The sequence below is a fragment of the Mytilus trossulus genome, chromosome 12 (genome assembly GCF_036588685.1).
Source record: "Mytilus trossulus isolate FHL-02 chromosome 12, PNRI_Mtr1.1.1.hap1, whole genome shotgun sequence".
NCBI lineage: Eukaryota > Metazoa > Mollusca > Bivalvia > Mytilida > Mytilidae > Mytilus > Mytilus trossulus.
The window spans coordinates 12398579-12423685 of NC_086384.1; the positions used below are offsets into that span (position 1 = coordinate 12398579).

Below are 25107 nucleotides of genomic sequence, written 5' to 3' on the forward strand. Positions count from 1 at the left end.
GATTCATTAAAAGCTGCATATTGAAATGATACGTTGTTCTTTTGATATATTGAGATACTCATCTAGTCACACTTTAATAAATACCTTGAAATAATTTCTGAATTTTGAATTTACAGTAATCTTTAAACACTAGTCTTTTTATTTATTTTTACGCCATTGAGATTGTTAGAATGCACTACTTATAAGTTCCTAAATTTCCACGATGAAGATTTTTTGTTTGTATCTCTGTTATTTTTTTCTCATGTATTTTATGCATGACATAAAAATAACAGAGATACAAACAAAGAATCTTCATCGTGGAAATTTTAAAGTGCTGACTTACTTGCTGTTCAATAGGTAGGTAAAAGTTATGAGGAATGTTTTTTTTTATACTAAGAAATTTTTTTATTCTTTGGAAGGAGAAAAATCTAAATGTTTCAGTGACCCTGTTTATAGATGCCAATTCTGATATTCCTGAATAAATACCTCTAAATTCTCTTAAAACAATTGATGCTAAAACGTTTTTCGGTGAAAATAAATTTTATCGAGACCAACTCCCTTTGCAAAGATATTATATATCTATGTATTTATAATTGAAGTTCATTATTTATTTTCAGCATTTTGAACATTGGCCAAAGCATTTACCACTGTGTTGTCATGCTGAAGGAACTCATACAGCTGCTGTCATTCTACTGTCAGAACTATTTAAACGTCCAGTTCACATATGTCATGTGGCCAGGAAAGAGGAAGTAAGTGGCTCTGTTTATGCATACTACTTCAACTATTTTTGCCAAGTTTATGTCAGATAAAAAAATCCCTGCTCTACAGCAGGGCTTCCAAATTTTTTTTTTAGCCAGCTGGAAATTTTATATCTGATCCTGATTTTAATCCTTAAGACTAAGGGCTGTTCCAGAAAATACTATGTCCCCCCCAGGGACGGCACTTTTTTTTAACCCCCACCACCCACAGAAATAAAATTTAATTAGAACAGCACTCCCTTTGCATTTTGGTATTTCAAATACAACCACCCACATAATATTTAAAAAAATTGCCTTCCCTGGGGGGGACATAGTATTTTCTGGAACAGCCCTAAGTCACAAAAAGCAATTATGGTAATCAGATGGCCATCCCAATGATTGACATTAAATTAAAAAAGAATGATATTAAACTTTACTTTGGTATGAATTTGATGTTCTGGCATAAACTGTTAAATTTGGCAGTGCATCATTCAAAGTGTGCACATCAGCGTGATCATATCTGCCTTAGACTCTTTATTTGTGCAAAATGACGTTGTCTATCTAGAAGTTTACCTTGTTTTAGTCACATTTCCAAAACCGGATGTTGACTTGACAATGGTAAAACATGGACCATAAACGGATTGTAATAGGGGTTGTTTTGATAGTAATTAATCATCATGTCACTTTTATGACCCAAATGTGTGGCTGTTAAAGGCAAAGGTTGGATCAAAAAGATCGTCACATGAAATATTCAAAATGACCGTAAAAACCTTGAAAGCTAAAAAGTATATAACCGTTTCATGCTTTGCCCAGCCGGACTTTTAACGGACATTATACAATTGTCCAGAATATATGACCGTTTTAAAAGCCTTGCTCTGCAGTGGTTGAAATAGCTTTTTTGATAAAAAATACATAATAAATTAGAATGTTCCTCAGAAAAACAGTTTAAAGGTTGATAGTAAAGATTGTAAACAAACTACTAACATGTGAGTGGTGCAGAAAAAATATACAGACAGAAAACACCAAGCAAGTGATTATTTTGATAGCCTATTTAAGTACAGCCACACAATATTATAACCTATTTAAGTACAGCCACACAATATTATAATTGGGGTTAAACTAGTTTTATGGGTATAGACACCAGAAAATTTGGCTATCAATAGCTAGACCATTTTAAAACAGGCTTAATAGATATATTAAAGAAGATGTGATATAAGTGCCAATGAGACAACCTTCCATCAAAGTCATAATTTGTAAAAGAAAAACTATTATAGGTCAGCGTACAGTCTTCAAAACTGAGCCTCGTCTAAAGCCTATATTAAAATTACCTGTATTGTAGATCTAGAGCTACTATAAACAGGATGTCCTTCATTTTAGCAAGAAAAGAGAAAACATACCAAAAATTTGAAAAGTCAGCTTCATTAAAACATTCTTTAGCAGGAAATCTGATTTTGATCATACATTTATAATATCTTATTCTAGATCCTTGTTATAAGAGCAGCTAAAGAGAAAGGTCTGGCTGTCACATGTGAAGTAGCTCCACATCACCTGTTCCTGACCGCTGATGACCTTGATAATGTAGGTCACCTAAGAGGTCAAGTTAAACCTCCACTTTGTACCAAAGAAGACCAACAAGCATTATGGGATAACATGGAAATAATTGATTGTTTCGCAACAGATCATGGTACGGCAATAAATTTGTTTATTTGGATAGGAAAACTGAGATATAACCTTTTATATCAGGTTCAAGAATCAAATCTGGTATTACATTAACCTAAATTTCCAGTTTTTCAAATTTTTTTGTCAGTTAGAAAAGGTTTTTCTCTGTTTTGTTCAATACTTATTGATAATTTGCACTGTTTCCAAAAGAATTAAGATTTTGTTTCCGAGAATGTTTATACAAATTTTTAATAGTAATATACAAACAACTTATAAAATGCATTCTAAAGAATATTGGCCTTGATGACAGTAGGCAGTTCTTTTAAGTTGTATAAGAGATTATTCCTGATTATTTCAGCTCCACATACATTAGAAGAGAAGGATGGAGCCAAGCCACCCCCTGGATTCCCAGGTTTAGAGACTATGTTACCTATGTTGTTAACAGCTGTTAATCAAGGGAGACTAACTTTAGATGTAAGTTACAGTGCCTAAAAGATATGAAGATCTCTGGGAAACTTCAAATAATTTTTGATGGTGTTTTTTTCTATGATAGCATTTTTGTTAAATGTTTTTTGCATTGCCTACATAGATGATTCTGGAATCTATCAGACATGCCAGCTTTCTTGATTAATAGAGGGTTTTCTAGAAGAGAGGTGGTGGCCATACTCTTGAAATGCTCCATTTTTATAATTTGAATACCTCAAAGGAGACATTCAAAGGATTTTAAACAGCATTTAAAAATCTAAAAATGCATATATAAATTATTCAAACCATGAAAATATATATGATTGAAAACACTTATGACATGGATAATTAGGTCCTCTTGATCTAAAAACTCCCTTTTTAAAATAGCCTAATAACACCCTTTGAAATTTCTAAAGGCTGATGAGTTTGAAATGGGTTTTTTTGCAGGACATAGTTAGCAGACTGCACACTAATCCACGAAGAATATTTAATCTACCAGAACAGCCAGACACATACATAGAAGTTGATATGGAAAGTAAATGGATCATTCCAGAAAGTATGAAATTTACAAAATCAAAATGGACACCCTTTGCTGGCAAACATGTGGTTGGAAAAGTTAGACGTGTCATGCTCAGGGGAGAAGTAGCATATATAGATGGAGAGGTATGCTAAAATCAGTTTCAATAGTGGAATTATTTATATCACACAATGATATAAACATGCTCATATTTCATATATTGGGTTTCCATTCATGTTTTCAAAAATCAGAGTATAAAAATAGTTTTATAATCAGGGCTATTCCAGAAAAAAATGTATGGAGGGGTTGGAAGGCAGTTTTTGTCAGCACCCACCACCCAGACAATTGTAATTAAGAATTATAGTGCATTATAGTGTGAAAAGTCCTCTGATACCCATCACCCATGTATTATTAATACAATGTGCCTTCCAACCCCCCCCCCCCCCCCCCCCATACATTTTTTTTTCTGGAATAGCCCTCATTATAATCTGAAATAGGCACCATTTATTTTGAATTGGGACTTGTTAAAAAATCAAATGTAGGGGACTTGCTAAATAAAGGTTTATACAACTTTATAAAGGTTAAATTTGATGACCCAAAAAAAAAAAAATATTGAATGATTTATAAACCATATTAAAAATAAAAAGGAAAAAACAGAAGTTTTTGTTGATAAATAATTGTTCAAATCATTCAAAATGAAAAGTATGCCGTTTTGTTCCTGTTATAAATGCATACCAACATATAGATGATGTAATTGAAGATGAATTGAAGGACATATCAATAATACATTTGATTATAATCTATTTTCCATCTTTTATCAAGCTTTTTGATGTATTTTATTACTGCTAAATTTAGAAGTGTTTTTTTACCATTTATTTTCTTGGTTTAATTAAATAGAAAAGTGTGTAAATTATTATTTCAATTGCAATCAGATTTTTATCCTACATTTTGTAAAGAATTTATATGACATTGTATTTGCTAGGTTGTTTTGAATCCAGGATTTGGTTGTGATATCAAAAGCTACAAACATTTCCCAAGCCAGGTACAGAGTGACCAGCTACAAGTACAGATTCCACCTGGAACTTATGTTGGATCTTCTGCTCCATCATCAGAGCCATCCAGTCCTAGAAAGATCTTACAAGGAGCTTCCTATGATAGATTGACCAATAAACCAGTCAAAGTAGAAAGTTACACTTCCTATGGTACGTTTTATATATATATTTTGGTTTCCTTATTTTACCCCAGAATTTTATCATGGGATGTTTGTTATAAAACAAAAGATCAATTAGAGTCCTTTTGAGTGTAGAAAAGTGATTCTTTTATTTTCATTAGAAATTTTCATTTTGAGCTACTGCATTGCAATAACCAAAACTTTGCCCATCTTACTAACAACTTTTTGAAATAACAAGGATTATCTCCCTTATATCATAATTCATTGGTCCTTGACAAATCATCAAACTATAAATAATTCTAAGAATTAATAGTTTGTACACTAGTAAAAAAACTAAAGATTTGGGAATTATATTCTTTCAGTAAAGACATAAATAAAAGATTGGAAACTAAATCCACCATATTGAACTTTATTAAATCGGCACAGAAAAATATAGACATTTTCTTTGTTTCGAAATTGGATTGCTGCAGTTTCAGTTTAACAAAGTATAATTATTGTTATTCTCTAATATGTCTCTCTAAGTGAAAATTAAATCTTATTTCAGACATTCCTCTTGACTATGGTAAATTTATGATATTGTATCATACCTTGTATTCATATTGTCACCTGTATCTTCATTGAGGGAATTTTAACTATTTTCATACATATTTCATCATATAATTTAGTTATAATTTAACTGCTTTTGGGATTTTTGGAGACATCATACTTTATTCTGCCCCTAATTTAGAAATTTTATTACAAAAAGAGATTTTGTTTTGTGGGGACAAAAGAAAAAAAATTAATTAATGTTAACTTTAAAAGAACATTGACAACTGTGATTATTAGAGAGGGGGGATAGGATCTTTTTTCAGGACTCCGGGATAGGGTTTTATTTAGCTCGGAATTTCAGGATTGACCCTTTCAGGATCCAGGAATTCTTTTTTTTATTTAGGGATGACAGGATTTAATTTATTTAAGTTCGGAAATTGTATTTTTAAGCCCAGGATTTTGGGATCAGGACCCCTCCTATCCCCCCTCATTATATGTCTTATGACAAATAAATTTTATTATACCCCGCTTTAAAAAATATACCCCTGCTTTAAAAAAGGGGGGGTATACTGTTTTACCTCTGTCTGTCCGTCCATCCGTCAGTCAGTCCGTCCCATGAATATTTTTCGTTGCATTTTTCTCAGGAACTACAATACAAGGATTTCTGAAATTTGGTTTCAGGGTTTATCTAAGTCAGCTTTACCCGTGTGATGCGTTTTCAGATTGATCACTTGATAACTTCCTGTTAACCGAACACTTGTATGATTTTACACATGATAGCCAAGTTGAAAATTTTCGTCACACTTTTCTCAGGAACTACAATACAAGGATTTCTGAAATTTGGTTTCAGGATTTATATAAGTCAGCTATACCGTGTGATGCGTTTTCAGATTCATCACTTGACAACTTCCTGTTTACCGAACACTTGCATATTTTTACACTATTTATTTTTTCGTCACATTTTTCTCAGGAACTACAATACAAGGATATCTGAAATTTGGTTTCAGGGTTTATCTAAGTCAGCTATACCTTGTGATATGTTTTCAGATTGATCACTTGACAACTTCCTGTTTACCTAACACTTGTATGATTTTTCACTATTTATTTTTTCGTCACATTTTTCTCAGGAACTACAATTCAAGGATTTCTGAAATTTGGTTTCAGGGTTTATCTAAGTCAGCTATACCGTGTGATACGTTTTCAGATTGATCACTTGACAACTTCCTGTTTACCGAACACTTGTATGATTTTACACATGATAGCCAAGTTGAAAATTTTCGTCACACTTTTCTCAGGAACTACAATACAAGGATTTCTGAAATTTGGTTTCAGGATTTATATAAGTCAGCTATACCGTGTTATGCGTTTTCAGATTAATCACTCAACAACTTCCTGTTTACCGAACACTTGCATATTTTTACACTATTTATATTATCCACTTGTGGCGGGGGTATCATCAGTGAGCAGTAGCTCGCAGTTTCACTTGTTATTCATTTATTAAAATTTTTAATATTGTTATTCCTCATTTGAGGATTGGTTAAAAAAAAAGATTTTTAATTGGTTTCTGTCTGAGCATGTACTTGAATTTTCAAGCGTATCTTGCAATGAAATAATGTTGGTAAAAAAAAGGTTTTAATGTTTGACAAATGCTTTAAGTAACATTAATTTTATTACCTGCATGATTATGATATAGTTCTAACAAGGCAACTGGTAGCTTGGAAATTGTAACAAATCTCATACTTTAGGTGGTACATAACATTACAGGGAGATAACTCTGTAAGAATCAGTTCAACATTTTAATCACGTTCTAATTTTAAGAAAATTGTCAACATCTCAATGATAAAACTAAGTGTTCGAAGTAAATATTTTGTCAAAACTTTGCCAAATTAATCTTAGTCAAGATGTTTGGTACCACCTTAAGACCTTAAGATGTCAAATAAGAATAATAATCTAACTATTTAAAACAAATCAGATATAATCAAACCATTAAAAAAAGATTGAAGTTTTGTTTATTTTACATAAAGATTTAGAACTCATATAGGTATTGAATTATATTGGTGCTGATCAGTCAATGAGCATGAAAACTTTTGAAAATAAAAATCAGTATTTATTCTGGAGAAAGACTTAACATTGTGAAAACAAATATTACAGAAAAGTTTCTGTGGTAAAAACTTACTCCATATAAGACATAATTGGCAAGTGATTAATTAATAAGGCCATTCATTATTGGACCGAAATCTGAAAGATCATTATTTGGTTGATAATATAATATCATTAAAGCTGTCATCCTAATACTAGCAAGTTATAGGTTTGGTGGGATTGTTTTCTTTGTTAGTATGAATGTTTGCTCAAGCATTTAAAATAAATTATCATCAATATCAATTGATAGATGTGGCTTCATCTTGTATAAATTGCTTAACTTCCAAAAACATTTATAGGTATAATTTATACAAGCTGAAGCTCCACCTATCTCTTGATAGCAGATGTCAATCTTAATTACAATGCTTGAGCAAACATTTATATAAACAAAGCAAGTAAGTCAACTAATAAAATTGAAAATGGAAATAGTGAACGTGTAAACAACCCAACCATAGAAAAAACAACAGCAGAAGGTCACCAACAGGTCTTCAATGAAGCGAGAAATTCCTGCACCTGGAATACTTGCTAGCATTCTATGTTAACAGCATTCTGAGTGTACATTTGTGTATGCTGAAATATATTACAACTCATATAATCTTGTTCACTTTATATGCTAACTCAACTCTTTTTCAACAAAGTCCCTAATTTTACAGTCATTCCTAGTGGAGATGAGCATACAAAAGGTAATACTCCTTAGGTTTTAGACTAATTGATAAATATAATATATTTTATTTACTAGTACATGTAGTTAAAATCATTACAAGCTTCGTATAATTTATATTTATATACATGTAGAAAACGTTGTTATTGTGTTGTTTGCTTCAGTATATGTAGTTACCATATTTTGAAAAAGGACTTAAACAGCTAAACAGCTTTGACACATTCCCCATTTCCATTCTCAATTTTATAATACAGGGTATGAAATTAGCAAGGACCCTACAGAGTTCTATCATTGCTATAAAAGAGCTGTTTATTTGGTTTATGTTGTAGTCCAGTGCATGTACAGAGTTTATGTCAGGAATTCACACACAATATTCAGTCTTTCTACTTTGTGTGAATTTTTAGCTTTAGTTTTTTGGCAAAATGTATAAAGCTTCAATGTACATCTGCTGCAAATTCTTTATTTTTCTAATAACAGCTTAACTACAGTTTAGATAAAAGCATGAATGCATGATAAACTAGCTATGGAAGATGTCTTGCATGTTTTGATATATATTAAAAAAAAGTAGTCAATTTGCTTAAAGTCATATGAAACGAGTGAGTGGTGAAAAATAATGTTTATTCAATTCTTGAAACAATGCATGTATATATCATAAATTTAGTCCTCTGTGCACGAATTTAGCATTTTTCTCTGTCTGTTATGACTTAACAAATATGGCTGCTCATTAAATGCCGTGTCTTGAAGCCAAAGTTTTCCGATTGTCACCTTATAGTAAACAAATAACAAAATGCATGGGTATTGAGCAAGTGTTTAACATGCATGTACAATCAGATAATTGTTTATTTTAATGACAGATCCATACGTATTGCGATCACCGGATTTTTACGAGAAGGGTTACGCTCAGGTCACTATGCATACAGAAATTATGTCAGCAAATTGCTGTCTGGGAGGAAGTAATTAAAAATAAGAAAACTTCTTCTAAATGTGGACAAATTAAAGAATTTTCCTCAGAATAAAGTATATGTACATAAGTTGTATAATAATAATATAAAAAAACATATGCATAATTTTTTTTTAATTTGAGGTTACTATGACTTTAATTTGATATCACCTATTTGCATATTTAAATTACTTCCTTAATTTTCACTGCATACTTCACAAAACTGTTTCATATTTCTGGTTTGGGACAACTCTTATTCATAATTTTGGATAAAAGCAAAGTCAACATATTAGATTATTTTTTTCTGGAATTTTGGAATAAACCACACTATAAATATTGATGTAAGAAAACAAAGAAAACTGAATTAATGACATGCTTGAATGATTTGAAATAATATACTTAGATCAGTTTTGACTAAGGAGTAGGTCCGGTAAGGACCGATTTTGGCCTCAAATTTCAGTACATCTGACGAAAAATTTTGACCACTTTTTAAACACTCAAGTGTCTATTTCATATGATTCAATTAATTTATGTGCAAGATTTTAACTTATTTAGTCATTTTAAAGATCCGATTCAAGCTCAAATATGAAAAATCTACCAAATATGCGAAAAAATGTCACTTTTCAGATGGTTTTTGTCAAAAACGAAAGTGGCCTCATCCGTGTTCATCCTCAATCTTTATATATGTTATGTATTTTAATCAAATATAACTTCCATTTCGATATTTTGGATGAACATGAATGCGGCCACTTTCGTTTTACCCGGAAACCGTCTAAAATTTAACTAAAATGCTGGAATTGTGAAGATTTCAGTAATTTAGCACGACTTCATGGTGCTAGTACGTGCATTGTATTGTCAAAAACAGCCCATATTTATGTAGCAGAACCATTCTACTATCCAATAACTAAGTAAAAGTTTGCATTTTAACAATTTTGTAAAACTGCTATATTTTGGGGCCAGAAAGAGGTCTTACTGGTCCTACTCCTTTAAATGATTATCATACTTAGATTTATGAAAATGGCTTTTCCTTAACAAGTTTTTAACATCTTTTGTTGATGTTTCCATATTTTTTAAGACTTTTGGTTTCGTTTCACATTCCTGTGTTTTTCTGTAAAATTGTTTTATTCTTATGTCATTGTGCATTAACATGCATTGTTTGTCATAGGGTAATTCATTCATAAAAACCATATGTTGTGGGAGTTCACAGGAACAACCTAAGATAATCATGATATTGTTGATCACCTGACATACAATATATTCATATTTTACCAAGGGTGTATACTCAAAGTGTTTTAAGAACGTCATGTTATAATGTACATAAATATTTCTAATATTTATAGAAGCAATTAGAAAATTCTTGTAGTTTTTTTGTTAAATGTACAAATGATTAATAAACAAACCAGTGACATATAGTTGCTTATATCCAAATTATTAGGACTTTGGTTGATAGTTGTCTAATGGCAATCATACCACATCTTCTTGGTTCTAGAGGGAGATAACTCTTCTATAAATTATTCTTTATTTTACAGCTAGTGGATATGATAGTAGCAGGGATAGAGATCTTGGTATGATAACACCACCACACACACAGATGTCTACCATTCTACAACCAGTAGGACTGCCTCACTATACACACGGTGTTACTGGTCACCATGTATTGACTGTAAAGGCATTCCAAAAAGAACAGGTAATTATCTCCCTTGAATGCTAATAACACCACCACACACACAGATGTCTACCATTCTACAACCAGTAGGACTGCCACACTATACACATGGTGTTACTGGTCACCATGTATTGACTGTAAAGGCATTCCAAAAAGAACAGGTAATTATCTCCCTTGAATGCTAATAACACCATCACACACACAGATGTCTACCATTCTACAACCAGTAGGACTGCCTCCCTTTACACATGGGGTTACTGGTCACCATGTATTGACTGTAAAGGCATTCCAAAAAGAACAGGTAATTATCTCCCTTGAATGCTAATAACACCATCACACATACATGTCTACCATTCTACACACATGGTGTTACTGGTCACCATGTATTGACTGTAAAGGCATTCCAAAAAGAACAGGTAATTATCTCCCTTGAATGCTAATAACACCATCACACATACATGTCTACCATTCTACACACATGGTGTTACTGGTCACCATGTATTGACTGTAAAGGCATTCCAAAAAGAACAGGTAATTATCTCCCTTGAATGCTAATAACACCACCCCACACACATATGTCTACCATTCTACAACCTGTAGGACTACCCCACTATACACATGGGGTTACTGGTCACCATGTATTGACTGTAAAGGCATTCCAAAAAGAACAGGTAATTATCTCCCTTGAATGCTAATAACACCACCACACACACAGATGTCTACCATTCTACAACCTGTAGGACTGCCACACTATACACATGGGGTTACTGGTCACCATGTATTGACTGTAAAGGCATTCCAAAAAGAACAGGTAATTACCTCCCTTGAATGCTAATAACACCACCCCACACACATATGTCTACCATTCTACAACCTGTAGGACTACCCCACTATACACATGGGGTTACTGGTCACCATGTATTGACTGTAAAGGCATTCCAAAAAGAACAGGTAATTATCTCCCTTGAATGCTAATAACACCACCACACACACAGATGTCTACCATTCTACAACCTGTAGGACTGCCACACTATACACATGGGGTTACTGGTCACCATGTATTGACTGTAAAGGCATTCCAAAAAAAACAGGTAATTATCTCCCTTGAATGCTAATAACACCACCCCACACACAGATGTCTACCATTCTACAACCTGTAGGACTACCCCACTATACACATGGGGTTACTGGTCACCATGTATTGACTGTAAAGGCATTCCAAAAAGAACAGGTAATTATCTCCCTTGAATGCTAATAACACCACCACACACACAGATGTCTACCATTCTACAACCTGTAGGACTGCCACACTATACACATGGGGTTACTGGTCACCATGTATTGACTGTAAAGGCATTCCAAAAAGAACAGGTAATTATCCCCCTTGTTACCTTATATCCCATCCTGGTTACCATGTTGATTTGTTATTCAAGCTATAGTTTTGCATACATTTTAAAAATCAACCTATGTATTAAGGATAAGTTTAATCATTTTAAGAAAGTTGACAGTTTTCTCTAATGACATAGGGTCTGTCAGTTGCTTTCTTAAATAACACATTTAATCAGCACAGGTACTCCCAAACAATAGTAGCCTATAAGTTAATGAAGACCTACACTTAAAACTACACTTCAGTATCTCAGCTCTGCTCAACCATATTAGAATAGTATGAACTTGTTGATTTCAGATATAAAAAGAAAGGTACCGTTAAAGCTTGCCTGTAGCTGAAACTAACCTTTTGCCTTCATTATAGATTAAATATTATGGATGATAAGACGCTTTAGCTGTAAATACTGTGGTTTAAATGATGTGGATTAGGTGCTTTTTACTTGAATTCTATTCATTATTCAAACAGGGAAAATATTTTTTCCAGAAATTGAAAGAGTTTTAAATAAGCATTATTAATCATCAACCTTGAACATGTGCATTTAAAAAAAGTGATATTGTACTGAGAATAATTGACTGCAGTTATTATATATCTAAATATTCAAAACTTGTATCAGATCTATTATCATAGAATAAGACTTTTACAGTTATGTTATAGCTTTGATAGTATTTCAGTCATAGTTATGTTTTTCATTTTATTTACAGCTTCACCATTTGTTTAACTTAGCACATCAGTTTAGATTGGCAGTGATCAGAGACAAATCATTAGATTTTATACTCAAGGTATGTACCAAAGTTATTTATTGGCAATAGAATAATTACCAAATTGCAGATTGCATGTGTAAACAAATATGGCCACCTGTATTTAATTTGCATATGAGATTTTCATGTATAAAAAAAAGCATATATATACAGTGTTATTAAAGTCTGAAAAACAAAATTTGAAATCTGAAGTTAGTATTGTCTATCTAAAATTAAGCTTACTTCCCATTAAAGATAATTAGTAGCAGTGTCATCAGTGTTATACATACTTAACTGTGTGAAAAAAACTCACAATAATTTATATATCATCAGGAGAAAACAAATTTTGCCAGATTTAACTAATTTGACTTGTGACCTCAATTGAAACAAATTAGATTTGTTCCAGGTATTTCATGACTTTCCTCTACATCTTTTCTTTTAAAGTGATTTTATTTCCACAGGGTAAAGTAATGGCCTCTATGTTTTATGAAGTAAGTACTAGAACAAGTTGTTCTTTCTCTGCAGCTATGCAGCGACTTGGTGGAACTGTTGTCTACATGGATGAGGCTCATTCTTCTGCACAGAAGGGGGAGACACTGGAGGGTAAGTAACTAGAGAAACTTTGGTCTCCAAGAACAATTACCAGTAACCTTGACGATTAAGCTGCTCCATAAAAAAAAATAAAAATAAAAATAATCTTTCATTGTACAATCTAATTATATGAATATTATTTCCCTGAAAATGTAAAGGCCTAAGTGAGCTTTTCTCATTACTTGGCTTCTATCATCTGTCAACTGTCCTCATCTTTTAACTTTTACAAAACATCTTCTCCTATGAAACTACTGGGCTCAATGTAACTGTTCAGCACCATATGAGTATTTGGACCATATGCATATGGTCATGACCATATGGGTATATACTAATATGGTCCGACCATACGACTGAACGCGTATGGTTGGGGTAATTAACAGCATACATGTGAACCTCCCGACGGGAGTACAAAACTCCCGTTTTCAGGGGTCTCCTCCCGTCCTCCCGTTTAGGAGAAAAAACTCCCGTGTATGAAGCTTATGAAATATTTCATGAATGAAAATTTTCAGACGCCATATTTGATCATTTCTTACTACTGTACGGGTGTTATTGACACCTGTGTTAAAGTTTACCTGTACATCAAAGAAGATGTATAATTAATTGGCTTCACTTGACAGCTAGGGTGTCATACATACTGGTAATCAACGATGATTACCTCAGGCTAACTGCCGTTGTGTTATAAAAGATGTGTATTGGGAATATTGAAATACATTTTTGTTACTTCCCTTTGTTTTATCCTGTTTTTAGTTATTTTGCTTTTAAAAATGTAAATTGTAAAAAGACTATAAATGATTAATATTTTAATCAAATAATCATAAAAGGATGTTGATTAAATGAATTTAAATGTTTTGGGACAAATAAAAAAATATAAATTTATAACTTATTTTAGCAATCTAGACCTCCATTCATGGATTAAATTGAAGTTTATATTATAAATCTGTTTATCAATTAGGTGACCGAGATATTCAATATGTACATTTACACCAATAAAAGTTCTAGTTAAAAGTTTGAGATTAATTGGGATTATAAAACCTTGGGTTTTAGAATTGTAGATGTTAGTATATATAAGATTTTATTGTGTAAGCTAGAAATAGCAAAACATTGTAAATTTTACAATGTTTAAGTCTTTTTAAGTTTTCTACAAATATGACTTTCATAATGCTTAAAAGCCATGCAGTACTACTGTTAGTGTTTGTAATTTATGATGTTGCAAACAAACATGTAGAGCTTATTTCTTTCTTATTTGTCATTTACCAATGATAAGGAGATGGAGACATGAATAAAAATCTATACAGATAAGATAGATAAATATAATGATTTATTTGCAAGCAGTGAACAATCATTTATCAAAAACAAAACAAAAGTAAACAGGAAACAGATTCTTCTTAATATTTTATTTTATTCAAATAGAAAGGCAATAAGGGATCATAAGGGTACTTTAAACATATTACATTTTGTAGAAAAAACACAATTTCTACTTCATATGGTTACATTGAGGATAAAATTTATGTCGATAAAAAACCTCCTGATCTGAGTCCTAATCTCCTGACCAAAATTTCCAAATCTCCTGATCTGAGTTTCACAGTCCATCACATGTATGTAACAGTCTGTTTCAGGCTACTTTGAATACTTTTAAACTCTTCATATGGTATGACCGTTCCTTTAAAAATAGGCTATCATATAGGTAATTTTATTATCATATCATAATAAAGAGATTAACTGAATATAAATAAGAAGTTTCACATAGTTAATTTTACTACCAGGCTAGTCAAAACTATAATAAAACATTTTATACAGATGCCTATTACCGATTTGTTATTACGAGTTAAAAGCAATATGTCGACATGAAAAGATAACTTCCATAAATTGCTCATTAAACTGTTACACAAGAAGTCACTTCCAAGGAACATAATTTATTTAAGCTGTTTTGTGAATATGGTGTTCTATGATATTTGAAATCTAGAGCTTCATAAACACCGTAGATACATCTGAATAACCCAAAACCTCAGCTTTACTGCATGCAGCTGCAAAGAAGGCTTTCTTTTCACTTGCAAACAAAAGGTGTAACTGATATTAAAGGATTATGTACAGCCATGACGTGCAAATTCAAAAAAAGTTATGTTACCGCACGTGTGGAAGTAAATGTCACAATAAGCCTACATGTAAGAATGTAATAAGCGATGAAAATTAACTTTGACATCAATATTTAATTTTAACGTAGCCTTTGAATTAATACATTGTCATGTTACCATCATTGTTTTTTAGAAAAAGTTTATTGTATTATTGAAATGGTGTTATGCATATTTAAAAAAAATACCTATATGGTCAAAATACTCATATGGTCTGGACCGTTAATAACCATACGAGTATATACTCATACGGTCCGACCATATGAGTATACGCATATGGTCATGACCATACGCGTATGGTCCAAATACTCATATGGTCCGGAACATAACCAAACTTGTCCACAATTATCATTGGTGTATTCAGTGTATTCATTTTAGAAATGTATGATAACCTTGTCTGCAAACCAATATGACTTACATGGCTAAAAATAGAACATAGGGTAAAATTCAAGTTTTGTCTATCATTTTGAAAAGCACTTATAAATAGAGAAAATCTGACATTTGTTTATATTTGTTGTAGATTCAGTGATGACAATGAGTGGTTACTCTGATGTAATAGTTATAAGACATCCAAAGCCTGGAGCAGTCACTGTAAGTTTTAGATTTTGGGTACTGATTGCATACAATCTAAACTCTATTGTGCTGACTTAAAATCTAAATCTTCAACACAATATATAGTGCATTGATCATAACATTCTATATACATCTTATCAATGAACATTTCAAGAAATTCATCAATGAAATATATGCTCAGATATATATTCAATTATCAAAATGATGTTATACATGTACTTGTCAAGTAATCTAATATATGTTCTAAAGTCATCTTTAGATAAAATGGAGTTATCTTCCTTTGTCCAGAATTGTAGTAAAACCAACTATAACCAATGCTTAATACAATACAAAAGTTAATTTAACTTCACTTTGATGAAATAAAGCTACCTTTACCCTTCAGTCCTTACAAACACTTTGATTATCCTTACCTACAATTACTTGTATTTTTTTACATACTTATGTGTATCATGAAACTGCAATATGGACTGATGCTGATATGAAAAAAGACAGTTCCTACTCATTGCAAAAACTATAATATCTGTATTAAATCTTCATCTGAAATCTGTTAAGTTTAGCATTAAGTATTTCATTATATAACATTGGGCTTATTCTATAGATTATGTGTTTCTATGGTAAACATAGAAAATATTCTTCTTTATTTTCAATTCTGGGGCCCAGCTTTTGTTTCTATAGTAAACATAGTAAAAAATATTCTTCTTTATTTTTTACAGTCTGCGGCCCAACTTTCACGGAAGCCAGTTATAAATGCAGGTGATGGTGTTGGGGACCATCCAACACAAGCCTTACTCGATGTCTTCACAATCAGAGAAGAAATTGGTACATGTAATGGATTAACTGTAAGTGCAAGCCTTTAGACTCAAATTTTGATTGACTCTTATTTTGAATTATGACAGTTTTTATAGACAATTTGTGTTTTGTTGTACTTTTGACTTTATGGTACCTTGGAAATCCACTTAAAAATGTTATCAAAAGAAAAATAATGAATCCACAATGTGTCACTGGATCATCATTGATGCTGTATTATTTCAGGTAACAATGGTTGGAGACCTAAAGAATGGTAGAACTGTCCATTCCTTGGCTAAGCTACTGACCCAATACAGGGTCAAGTTTAGATATGTATCACCAGACTTGCTTAAGATGCCAGATAGTGTTAAAAACATTGTTTCAGAAAAAGGAATTCCACAGGTTAGTATGATATGATTCCACAACATGTCCCACTTGATATTGTATACATTTCCCCCTTGATGTGATGCCAAAAGCGTAAATAAATGATACTAGGTATTTGTCATCTACGCTAGCCAAGGGTTTCAATCTCCTTCCCTCCTCTCCACCCTTGGCTGATTGATATAAAATTTCAGAAACAGAAGGTAATGATTTTTATTGGTTGCAATTGAAACTTGTTGTATCCAATTAAAAGCGCCTATAACATGATCACCTGTAAATGTAGAAAGTGTATGTAAACAATTGCCAGATGCTTAAAGTCTTTACAATCCTAAACCTACGACTATATTTAGTGACAACTTGAATTTTTTTTATCAACTAGTAGATGTTCCTGTGTATGTTTCTTGTACAAATGCATGAGTGTCAACGTATATTTCCGTTTCCTGCTTTAGGCCACACTTAAAATTATTTTGGTTTGTCCAAACCCTACTCACAAAGGTTGAGACAGTGGGTAGGTAGGTAGGCATTTTCTTTTCTTTTTTTTCAAAAAAAGAAATTAAAGTATCAGATGTTTATTAGTCTTCATGCCTATATGATTAAAAAAAAACTTCTTCAAATCAGGACAATAAAAGAATTTGAGTAGGCAGCTTTTTTCTGGGTAGGTAGCGTTTGGGCAAACAAACCTATTATTTATTATGGCCTTACCAAGTGTGAAGAATCTAGACGCTACCATTTTTTTACCTCCAAATTGAAGAGTTCAAGTGCTACCATTTGTCAACAATAATGTATTCAGAATGGGTGTGACTTTAATCGACCAATACATGGCGTCACATTGTTATCACAAATGTTGGCTTAATCTGCCAATCTACAAGGGTGGAGAGGAGGGAAGTGGATTGTAACCCTTGTGTAGTAAAGATGTTATCTTTGGGATTAAATCAAAGTTAACTAATCTACGAGACTCAATAAATATTGAGTCTCGTAGATTAGTTAACTTTGATTTAATCCCAAAGATAACAATAGATTGTATGTAGCTCACAGCAAATGTCTGAAGTGTTTGGGAATTGAATTTATTCCATTTTCAATATTTACAAGATGAATATTTATACCCATGTGGAAGTAGAAGTTTATTTAATCCCAAAATGTTATTGTATCAATTGGTGACAAAAAATTGTCAATATGTGATACAAAGTCTGTACTTGACAGAACCAAAACCATACTACTAATTGTATTGTTCTTCATTTGTTGATTCCACCAGCATTCAGACACAGAAGAGAGGGGGATATGACCTTTATAGGGACTTAGGGGTCAGGTGTTTTTAACTTGGGATTTCGGGGTTGACCCTTTCAGGATCCAGGACTTCTTTTTTCGAATTTCAGGATGTGAGGATTGATTCAAATTTATTGAATTTGGGACCTTGGGATTCAGTGTTTTTAAGCCCATGATTTCGTGATCAGGACCCCTCCTACCCCCCTCAGAGATCAGATAGACTATTATTCCCAGTCTTACTTACATATATTAGTACAATCTATGGATTGCATATCAATATGAACCAAAAATAATTCTTCCACATGTCATGTATGTGTGGTTTTTTTTTGTAAGTTTGTAATTTCTTTTAATAACAGGAAGAATTTAGTAGTTTAGAAGATGCCTTGCCAGAGACAGATGTACTATACATGACAAGAATACAGAAAGAAAGATTTTCATCTTCTGAAGAATTTGAAAAGGTATATCTTCATTTGTTATAACCTTCCAACTGAAAATATTGGAATCATGCCAAATAACAAGATAATGCTAAGTCAGGGCCCGATCCAGCTATTTTAAAAGGGAAGGGAGGGTTCCAACTATATGCTTCCATTCTAAGACAGGGTAGTATTAATTCACAGCAATTTATCTTCAAAAAATATGTTTACAATCACAGGAAACTGAAAATAATATGTTAGCCATATCAAACAGACATGACAGAATTGCATAAATGTTTTAACTTTCAAGCAACTATTTTAGTCATCTAAATTTTGGTTTAACCATGTAACCTTATGCTTATGAAATTGATTCTATATAATATTGTATTTCATTTACTATAAATTCAGGAATTTGTGCAATTGTTGAACAATTTTTTTTGCCTACCCAATCAAAAATGTTGCAGAAATAAAAACATGGCAATAATTTGTGAACTCACAGTTATATAGTTAGCAAAACAAACGACTGACCAACTGCATCATTAGATATTAAAAACCTGTTTATTTATTGTAGGCATTTGGACAGTTTATCGTCACACCAGAATTGATGACAAAAGCTAAGAAGAAAATGGTTGTTATGCATCCACTACCAAGAAATAACGAAATTAGGTAAGTATTCCTTGTATGGAAAAGTGTTCATCACTTGTTTCTAAGGTGGTACCCAACACTTTCACTAAAATTAATTAGGCTCATTTAATTTTCTTTAAATTTTGAAGAAATATTTACTTTAACCCTTTGACAAAAATATAAAAAAAAAAAAATTTGAACCAACAATTTTATCAAAAAAATTACACTGATTACAGAGCAGTTTGACAAACACTTATTTTGATCATTGAGAAGCTTAATATTCCCTTAACATCACAACGTAATTAAAACGTTCTGCTGATTTTACAGAGTTATCTCCCTGTAGTGTTAGGTACCACCTTAATGATATGGAACTAATTTAATATTGATTATTGATGTTTGAGGCAAGTACTCTTGGCCTAATTGATGTTGTCAGTTTTTACTGGTGAAGGAAACCTTGGAGTCAATTAATATCTCAGAGATGCAACTAATGGTCGGACCTAAGGGGCAGAATTTATGCAGGTCCGGCAAAACTCGTAGCTGTGCAGGACCTGATGGCCGGCAATATTTAAGTCTGCTTGGGTCCGCCAAAACTGAAATCCCCGTCGGCCCCGGCAGAGTATTTTGTTTATAAAATTGCGATCATCTTTAATAAAAGTAAATGTCCTGTTCCCCCGCATTTTTTAACTCCGGGAACCAGTATTTCCACCCAGTAATAGTCTTTCGTACCTTGTCCATCTCGCCCTGAACAATTCTCCGTATTTCCGTCATGTTTTTTGTTTCAGAAATTCGCTCTCTAGGAAGGAGGTCTATTAAGCATAGTTGATCAGTTCAGGAAATATGTCATGGCCGATAAAATTTGTAAGTGGGTCGAAACCCGGTAAAAGACCAAACTACCTATACAAGTTGATAAAGCTGTAAAGCGGTCTTTGTACGAAAAGGAGAAACGACCTGAAAGGTCATTTAACCCAAAATGGCAAGAGGGGAGATCATGGTTACTTTATGAATCACAGGTTATTTTAAAATAATAATAATAGCAACGAAATCAAAATTAACGTTTGTTCAATAGCATAATTTCATTTGATTTTTGAGTGAAAATATGGGTCTGGCAGAAATTTGATGGGTGTGGCAAAACTTGGTACCCTGTAGGCCCATTGTCTGACATGGAAAAAAAAACTTGTTTGCATCTCTGATATCTGAGTTGGCCACAACTCGGGCCACACCTGCCACATGCAGGGTTTCAACTCGAAACGTCAGTGTTTATAGGCTAGTGATACTATAGATGAGCTATTTAGACCCTCATATAAGGTATAACGGGTTATTTTCGTTGGTGTTAAATTTTTCGATTTTTATTGCCTCGCCTTGAAGGAGTCAAAAAGCGAGACATAGGTATGCTGTTTCCGGCGTCGGCGACGGCGTCAACAATGTTTTAGCTTGTGATTAGCTCAGTTTTATGGGGAACCACTAGTGGTATGTCAATGATAATTGGTATGCAGATGTATTACCATTGCCACATCTCATTGCCATGGAGATTATTTGGCTCCGCCCCCTCAGTCATGGTCTATTGACTTTGATTGGTTTGTTTACATAACATGTATTAGTTTGTGATTAGGTCAATTTATGGGGATCCACTTGTGGTAGGTCATTGATATTTGGTTTGCAATTGTATTAGCATTAATTGGCACAATTCATTGCCAAAATTACAAAAAGGCGAGACATATCTCTGTGATAACAGTTTATTGAATAAGGTATACAAAATATTTTGATGGTTATTATTTTGGCGGATTCAACAATTTTATCAATACCTTGACATGTAGTCTTTTAAATTGGCAGAATTTATTTTGGCAATTTTGTTCAATTGACGAAAATAAGCGAAAATTTACACCCCGCGAAAAAAATAATCTGCTATACGTTTAACCTCATTAATCAATCTATGAATGAATTATCAATAAAAGTGGAGTCACTGTGGTCACTATCCTGTTGTATAGTTTCAAAGTGAGAGTAGTTTACAAAATTAATGTTTGTATTATGACACAATGTAGCGGATTGGGGAATGTGACATTAAGTGTTACCCTTGTCCATCTGCAAATCTGTACATCTGTATGTCCAAAAATTGGTTTCAGTTCTTTTACTTTGGTTTGCCTCAACCAATGTCATGAAAGTTATGCTCAATGCTTATAACTAAAGAATACTTAGGAAGGCTTCACTTCTATCTAGAGTTATGCCACTTTACAAATAGAAAAAATATTGTTTTCCTTTCCATTCTGTAAATTAAGTTTGCCTCAACCTTACGTAATGAAATTTATACACAATGCTGATTACTGCAAAACTCAATTATGAAATTAGGTAGTGTCAGTTTTATTGTTCTTGAGTTATGTCCCTTTAGAACATAATATATGCTAGTGGAGGCATCATTTGTGTCCCATAGACACTTTCCCCATTTATTTATTTTTACAAATCAAACCAAATATTTAAGATATCTTGACCATATGAAATTATGGTAGATTAGTTACAGGAGAGAATGATTTCATTGAAGGAAAACAATTATATTATTATTAATTGTTTTATATATTTTGTATTAAAGTTATTTATATAAACTGAGTGAAATATTTGACTTGAGAATGCATTGGATATGAATTTTATTTATATAAACTGAGTGAAATGAATGATATTAGAATGCTGATTCTTTCCTATTCCTATTCCTTTCAGCACTGCCTTTGATACTGATCCCAGGGCTGCCTACTTCAGACAGACAGAGAATGGAATGTTTGTGAGGATGGCATTACTAGCACTAGTACTTGGGAAATGTTGATATATATGACACACTTTAAGGTTTCATGCATCCTATTATATTAATTTTTCCTATTAAAATGCACATGAATCAAAAGCAAAACTTTACAACATTTGATCCAAATGAAACCAAATTCAAATGTTTTAAGAATAAGATGCTATAAGATATCACTTTTTGATCATTTTTGTTGCCATAAGAAACTCAGAAGTCTGATAGCTTTTAACATTGCTGGTTTATTGTGTGCATATCCTCAGAAGAAACTGAAACGAAAAATCAGTTTAATAATCTTTAGATAAGTTGTTTTTGTATTTTAATTTGTACTTTATAGAATTAGTCAATTACATGAATTGTTGTGTTTCTATTGTACTCAGTATATATAAAAATAAATAATGTGTGTGGTCTGTTAAAAGGTGTGTTAAAATAGGAGGTTATCATATTATAGTATATAATACTTGTTGACAAATAAGACCACTGAATTATATTAACTACTAGAGAGTAACCTAGATATTTAAAAAACATAAATGGATGGGTGTGATTCTATTTATGATAACCAGGTGTTTAAAGCTATGATGCGTAACTTACATTATTTGTACACATTATTTGTTTTTTAACCTGAAGGTTAAAAACAAGGTTATAAGTGTATGACACTACTTTATGTAAGCACAGAAACTTCATATCAATCATCAAAAGTTCAACTAACATGTGACATTTTGGGTTTATTCTCAGTAAGGGTCTTTTTTCAAATAGAACATGATTTAAATACAAATGTCAGTTTTAAATTACTTAAATTCAAGCAAGTCATCTTGTAAAAGTAAGACAAGTTATGATATATGGGTGAATTATTTTTTTTGAAATTGTTGCATTAAAGATGTATATCTATATTTGAAAGTATTACATTAATGTTATATTAATGTTTTAATAAATTCATATTTTCATACACTGGTATTCATAGGCTTATCTGTAGATCCTTAATAATGAAAAGTTCAGAACTATTATGTGTATGTGTGGTACATTGCACCAATTTTTTGGTCCATTTACCTTACTTCATATTCAAAGATTTCTACAAAACTTATAGGTAATACTTCATTTAAATGTTAGATGCTGCTCTGTTTTGGTCCATTTTGAATCCTTAGAGAAATCTGAAATCTAGTCAAAACATTCAAGACTTGTACTGCCATTTTCATTGGGCATTTATTGAATATTTGATAGATGTGATTACTTTGATTATATTTCTATTTCTCTTAACCTGGAAATATTTAGTATATCATTCATTATAGTTTTATAGCCGGTTTTCCACTGAAATAGATATGTGAGGGTAGGAAGTACTTTTACCACCAAAATCCTAAATAACTAACACAATTTCATTGAGTAACTTTGAATACATCAAATGAAAATATAACTATAAAGAACAATGTCTAAAAATAGAATTTTCCTTCCTTTCTGTTCACACAAATTCAAGAAATTCAAATGATTAGTGTTTGGGTTTTTTTTTAATAATTTTCCAGCTTCAAGGATTTTCAATGAAAAACATGCATTTTGAAATTTATATTTTTCATAAGACTTATTTTTCTGAATCCAATAACTTAATGTACAGATCCATTTTAGGGTAAGATTACTTTTGGATATTTCTATAGATGTCAAATAATTATTTACTGTTTTGAGTGTCTGTCCACTTTGTATAAGACTTTGTTGATATTGTTTACAATTATTTTTTTTGTATTGTCTATATATTTTTTGTAGTGTTTTTTGGTGCATAATTATATTTTATTTTTTTCTGGAAACATGTTTAATTGTTTTCTTATTACAGTTGTCAATATTGTGTTCATTACATATATACATATTTAAATTTATAATATAGTGCTAAATGTTTAGTCATTAAGTATATAATATAATTAATAAGCCAGGTCTGGTTTTCAAAAAATCTTACAGCTGCTTGATAAAAAAGAGTTCATTATAAAGAAATAAAACTCTTCCAGACAACATTTTGTTACGAATTAGTCACATCAAACAAAATATGACATGATTTATTTTCTTATATTAATACAGATAATCATTTTACCAACTACTCTTGTTGGTGCTGTTGTTCGTCAAGTGATTTAGCTGTTCTTTTGTTTTTCAATAATGTTTTGGAATTAACAGGGGAATAAATTGCAACATATAGTATAGGAAAATGTTAAAAATTTGTTTAATATATAATTATGTTGCATATATATTATCTTATAGTTTAGTAATAATTTTAAACCAATATTTAGAGTTTTAATTCTACATAATAAATGAACAGCAGATCAATTTTGAATTTGGATGTTCCTTATAGAAGCCATCTCAATGAGACCTATGGATGAAGGAATTTAAATCTATTATAGCATTTCCAGTTTCTATAATAAATATGTTCAATACTTCCCTAATATATTTGGAGGGGTTTACTTTGTTATTGTATAGAACTTCTACTAAAAATACATGCATGTATTATGTATATCAAATTATTGTTTAAAACTTTTGTAAAAATAGACTACATATATTTCTTGATGATATTGTCATTTATATTTGTGCATAATAGATAGGTATATATACAACTAACACAGGTAAAATGGTGCATACTTTATGATCTCTATATGTTAATAAATATATTATTGGTTATAGTTTGTACTGTTTTATGACCATTTATGGGCATTATGTTTTCTGGTCTGTTCGTCCGTCTGTCCCGCTTTAGGTTAAAGTTTTTGGTCGATGTAGTTTTGGATGAAGTTGAAGTCACATCAACTTGAAACTTAGTACACATGTTCCTTCTGATATTAATGCCAAATTAGAGATTTTCCCCCATTTTCACGGTCCATTGAACATAGAAAATGATAGTGTGAGTGGGACATCCGTGTACTATGGACACATTCTTGTTATTGGATTCAATTGTTTAATCAATCTTCTCAATTGTACACCAGGCCTCACAGTTATAAAACAACAACTCGAAAAACAACC

General features: G+C 31.9%; 1 protein-coding gene across 1 annotated transcript in view; it reads left to right on the plus strand.

Annotated features, from left to right (window-relative positions):
* Nucleotides 1-24771, plus strand: part of LOC134693219 (multifunctional protein CAD-like) — a 58773-nt gene extending 34002 nt beyond the window's left edge. The window contains exons 30-43 of the mRNA XM_063553960.1: nt 597-728; nt 2199-2400; nt 2734-2849; nt 3288-3503; nt 4340-4559; nt 10326-10483; nt 12551-12628; nt 13048-13189; nt 15827-15897; nt 16593-16718; nt 16912-17067; nt 18666-18767; nt 19294-19388; nt 22053-24771. Coding sequence (XP_063410030.1) covers nt 597-728; nt 2199-2400; nt 2734-2849; nt 3288-3503; nt 4340-4559; nt 10326-10483; nt 12551-12628; nt 13048-13189; nt 15827-15897; nt 16593-16718; nt 16912-17067; nt 18666-18767; nt 19294-19388; nt 22053-22155 — 1917 coding nt within the window. The 3' untranslated portion in view covers nt 22156-24771. The remainder of the gene's footprint in view (nt 1-596; nt 729-2198; nt 2401-2733; nt 2850-3287; nt 3504-4339; nt 4560-10325; nt 10484-12550; nt 12629-13047; nt 13190-15826; nt 15898-16592; nt 16719-16911; nt 17068-18665; nt 18768-19293; nt 19389-22052) is intronic.
* The last annotated feature ends 336 nt before the right edge of the window (nt 24772-25107 follow it).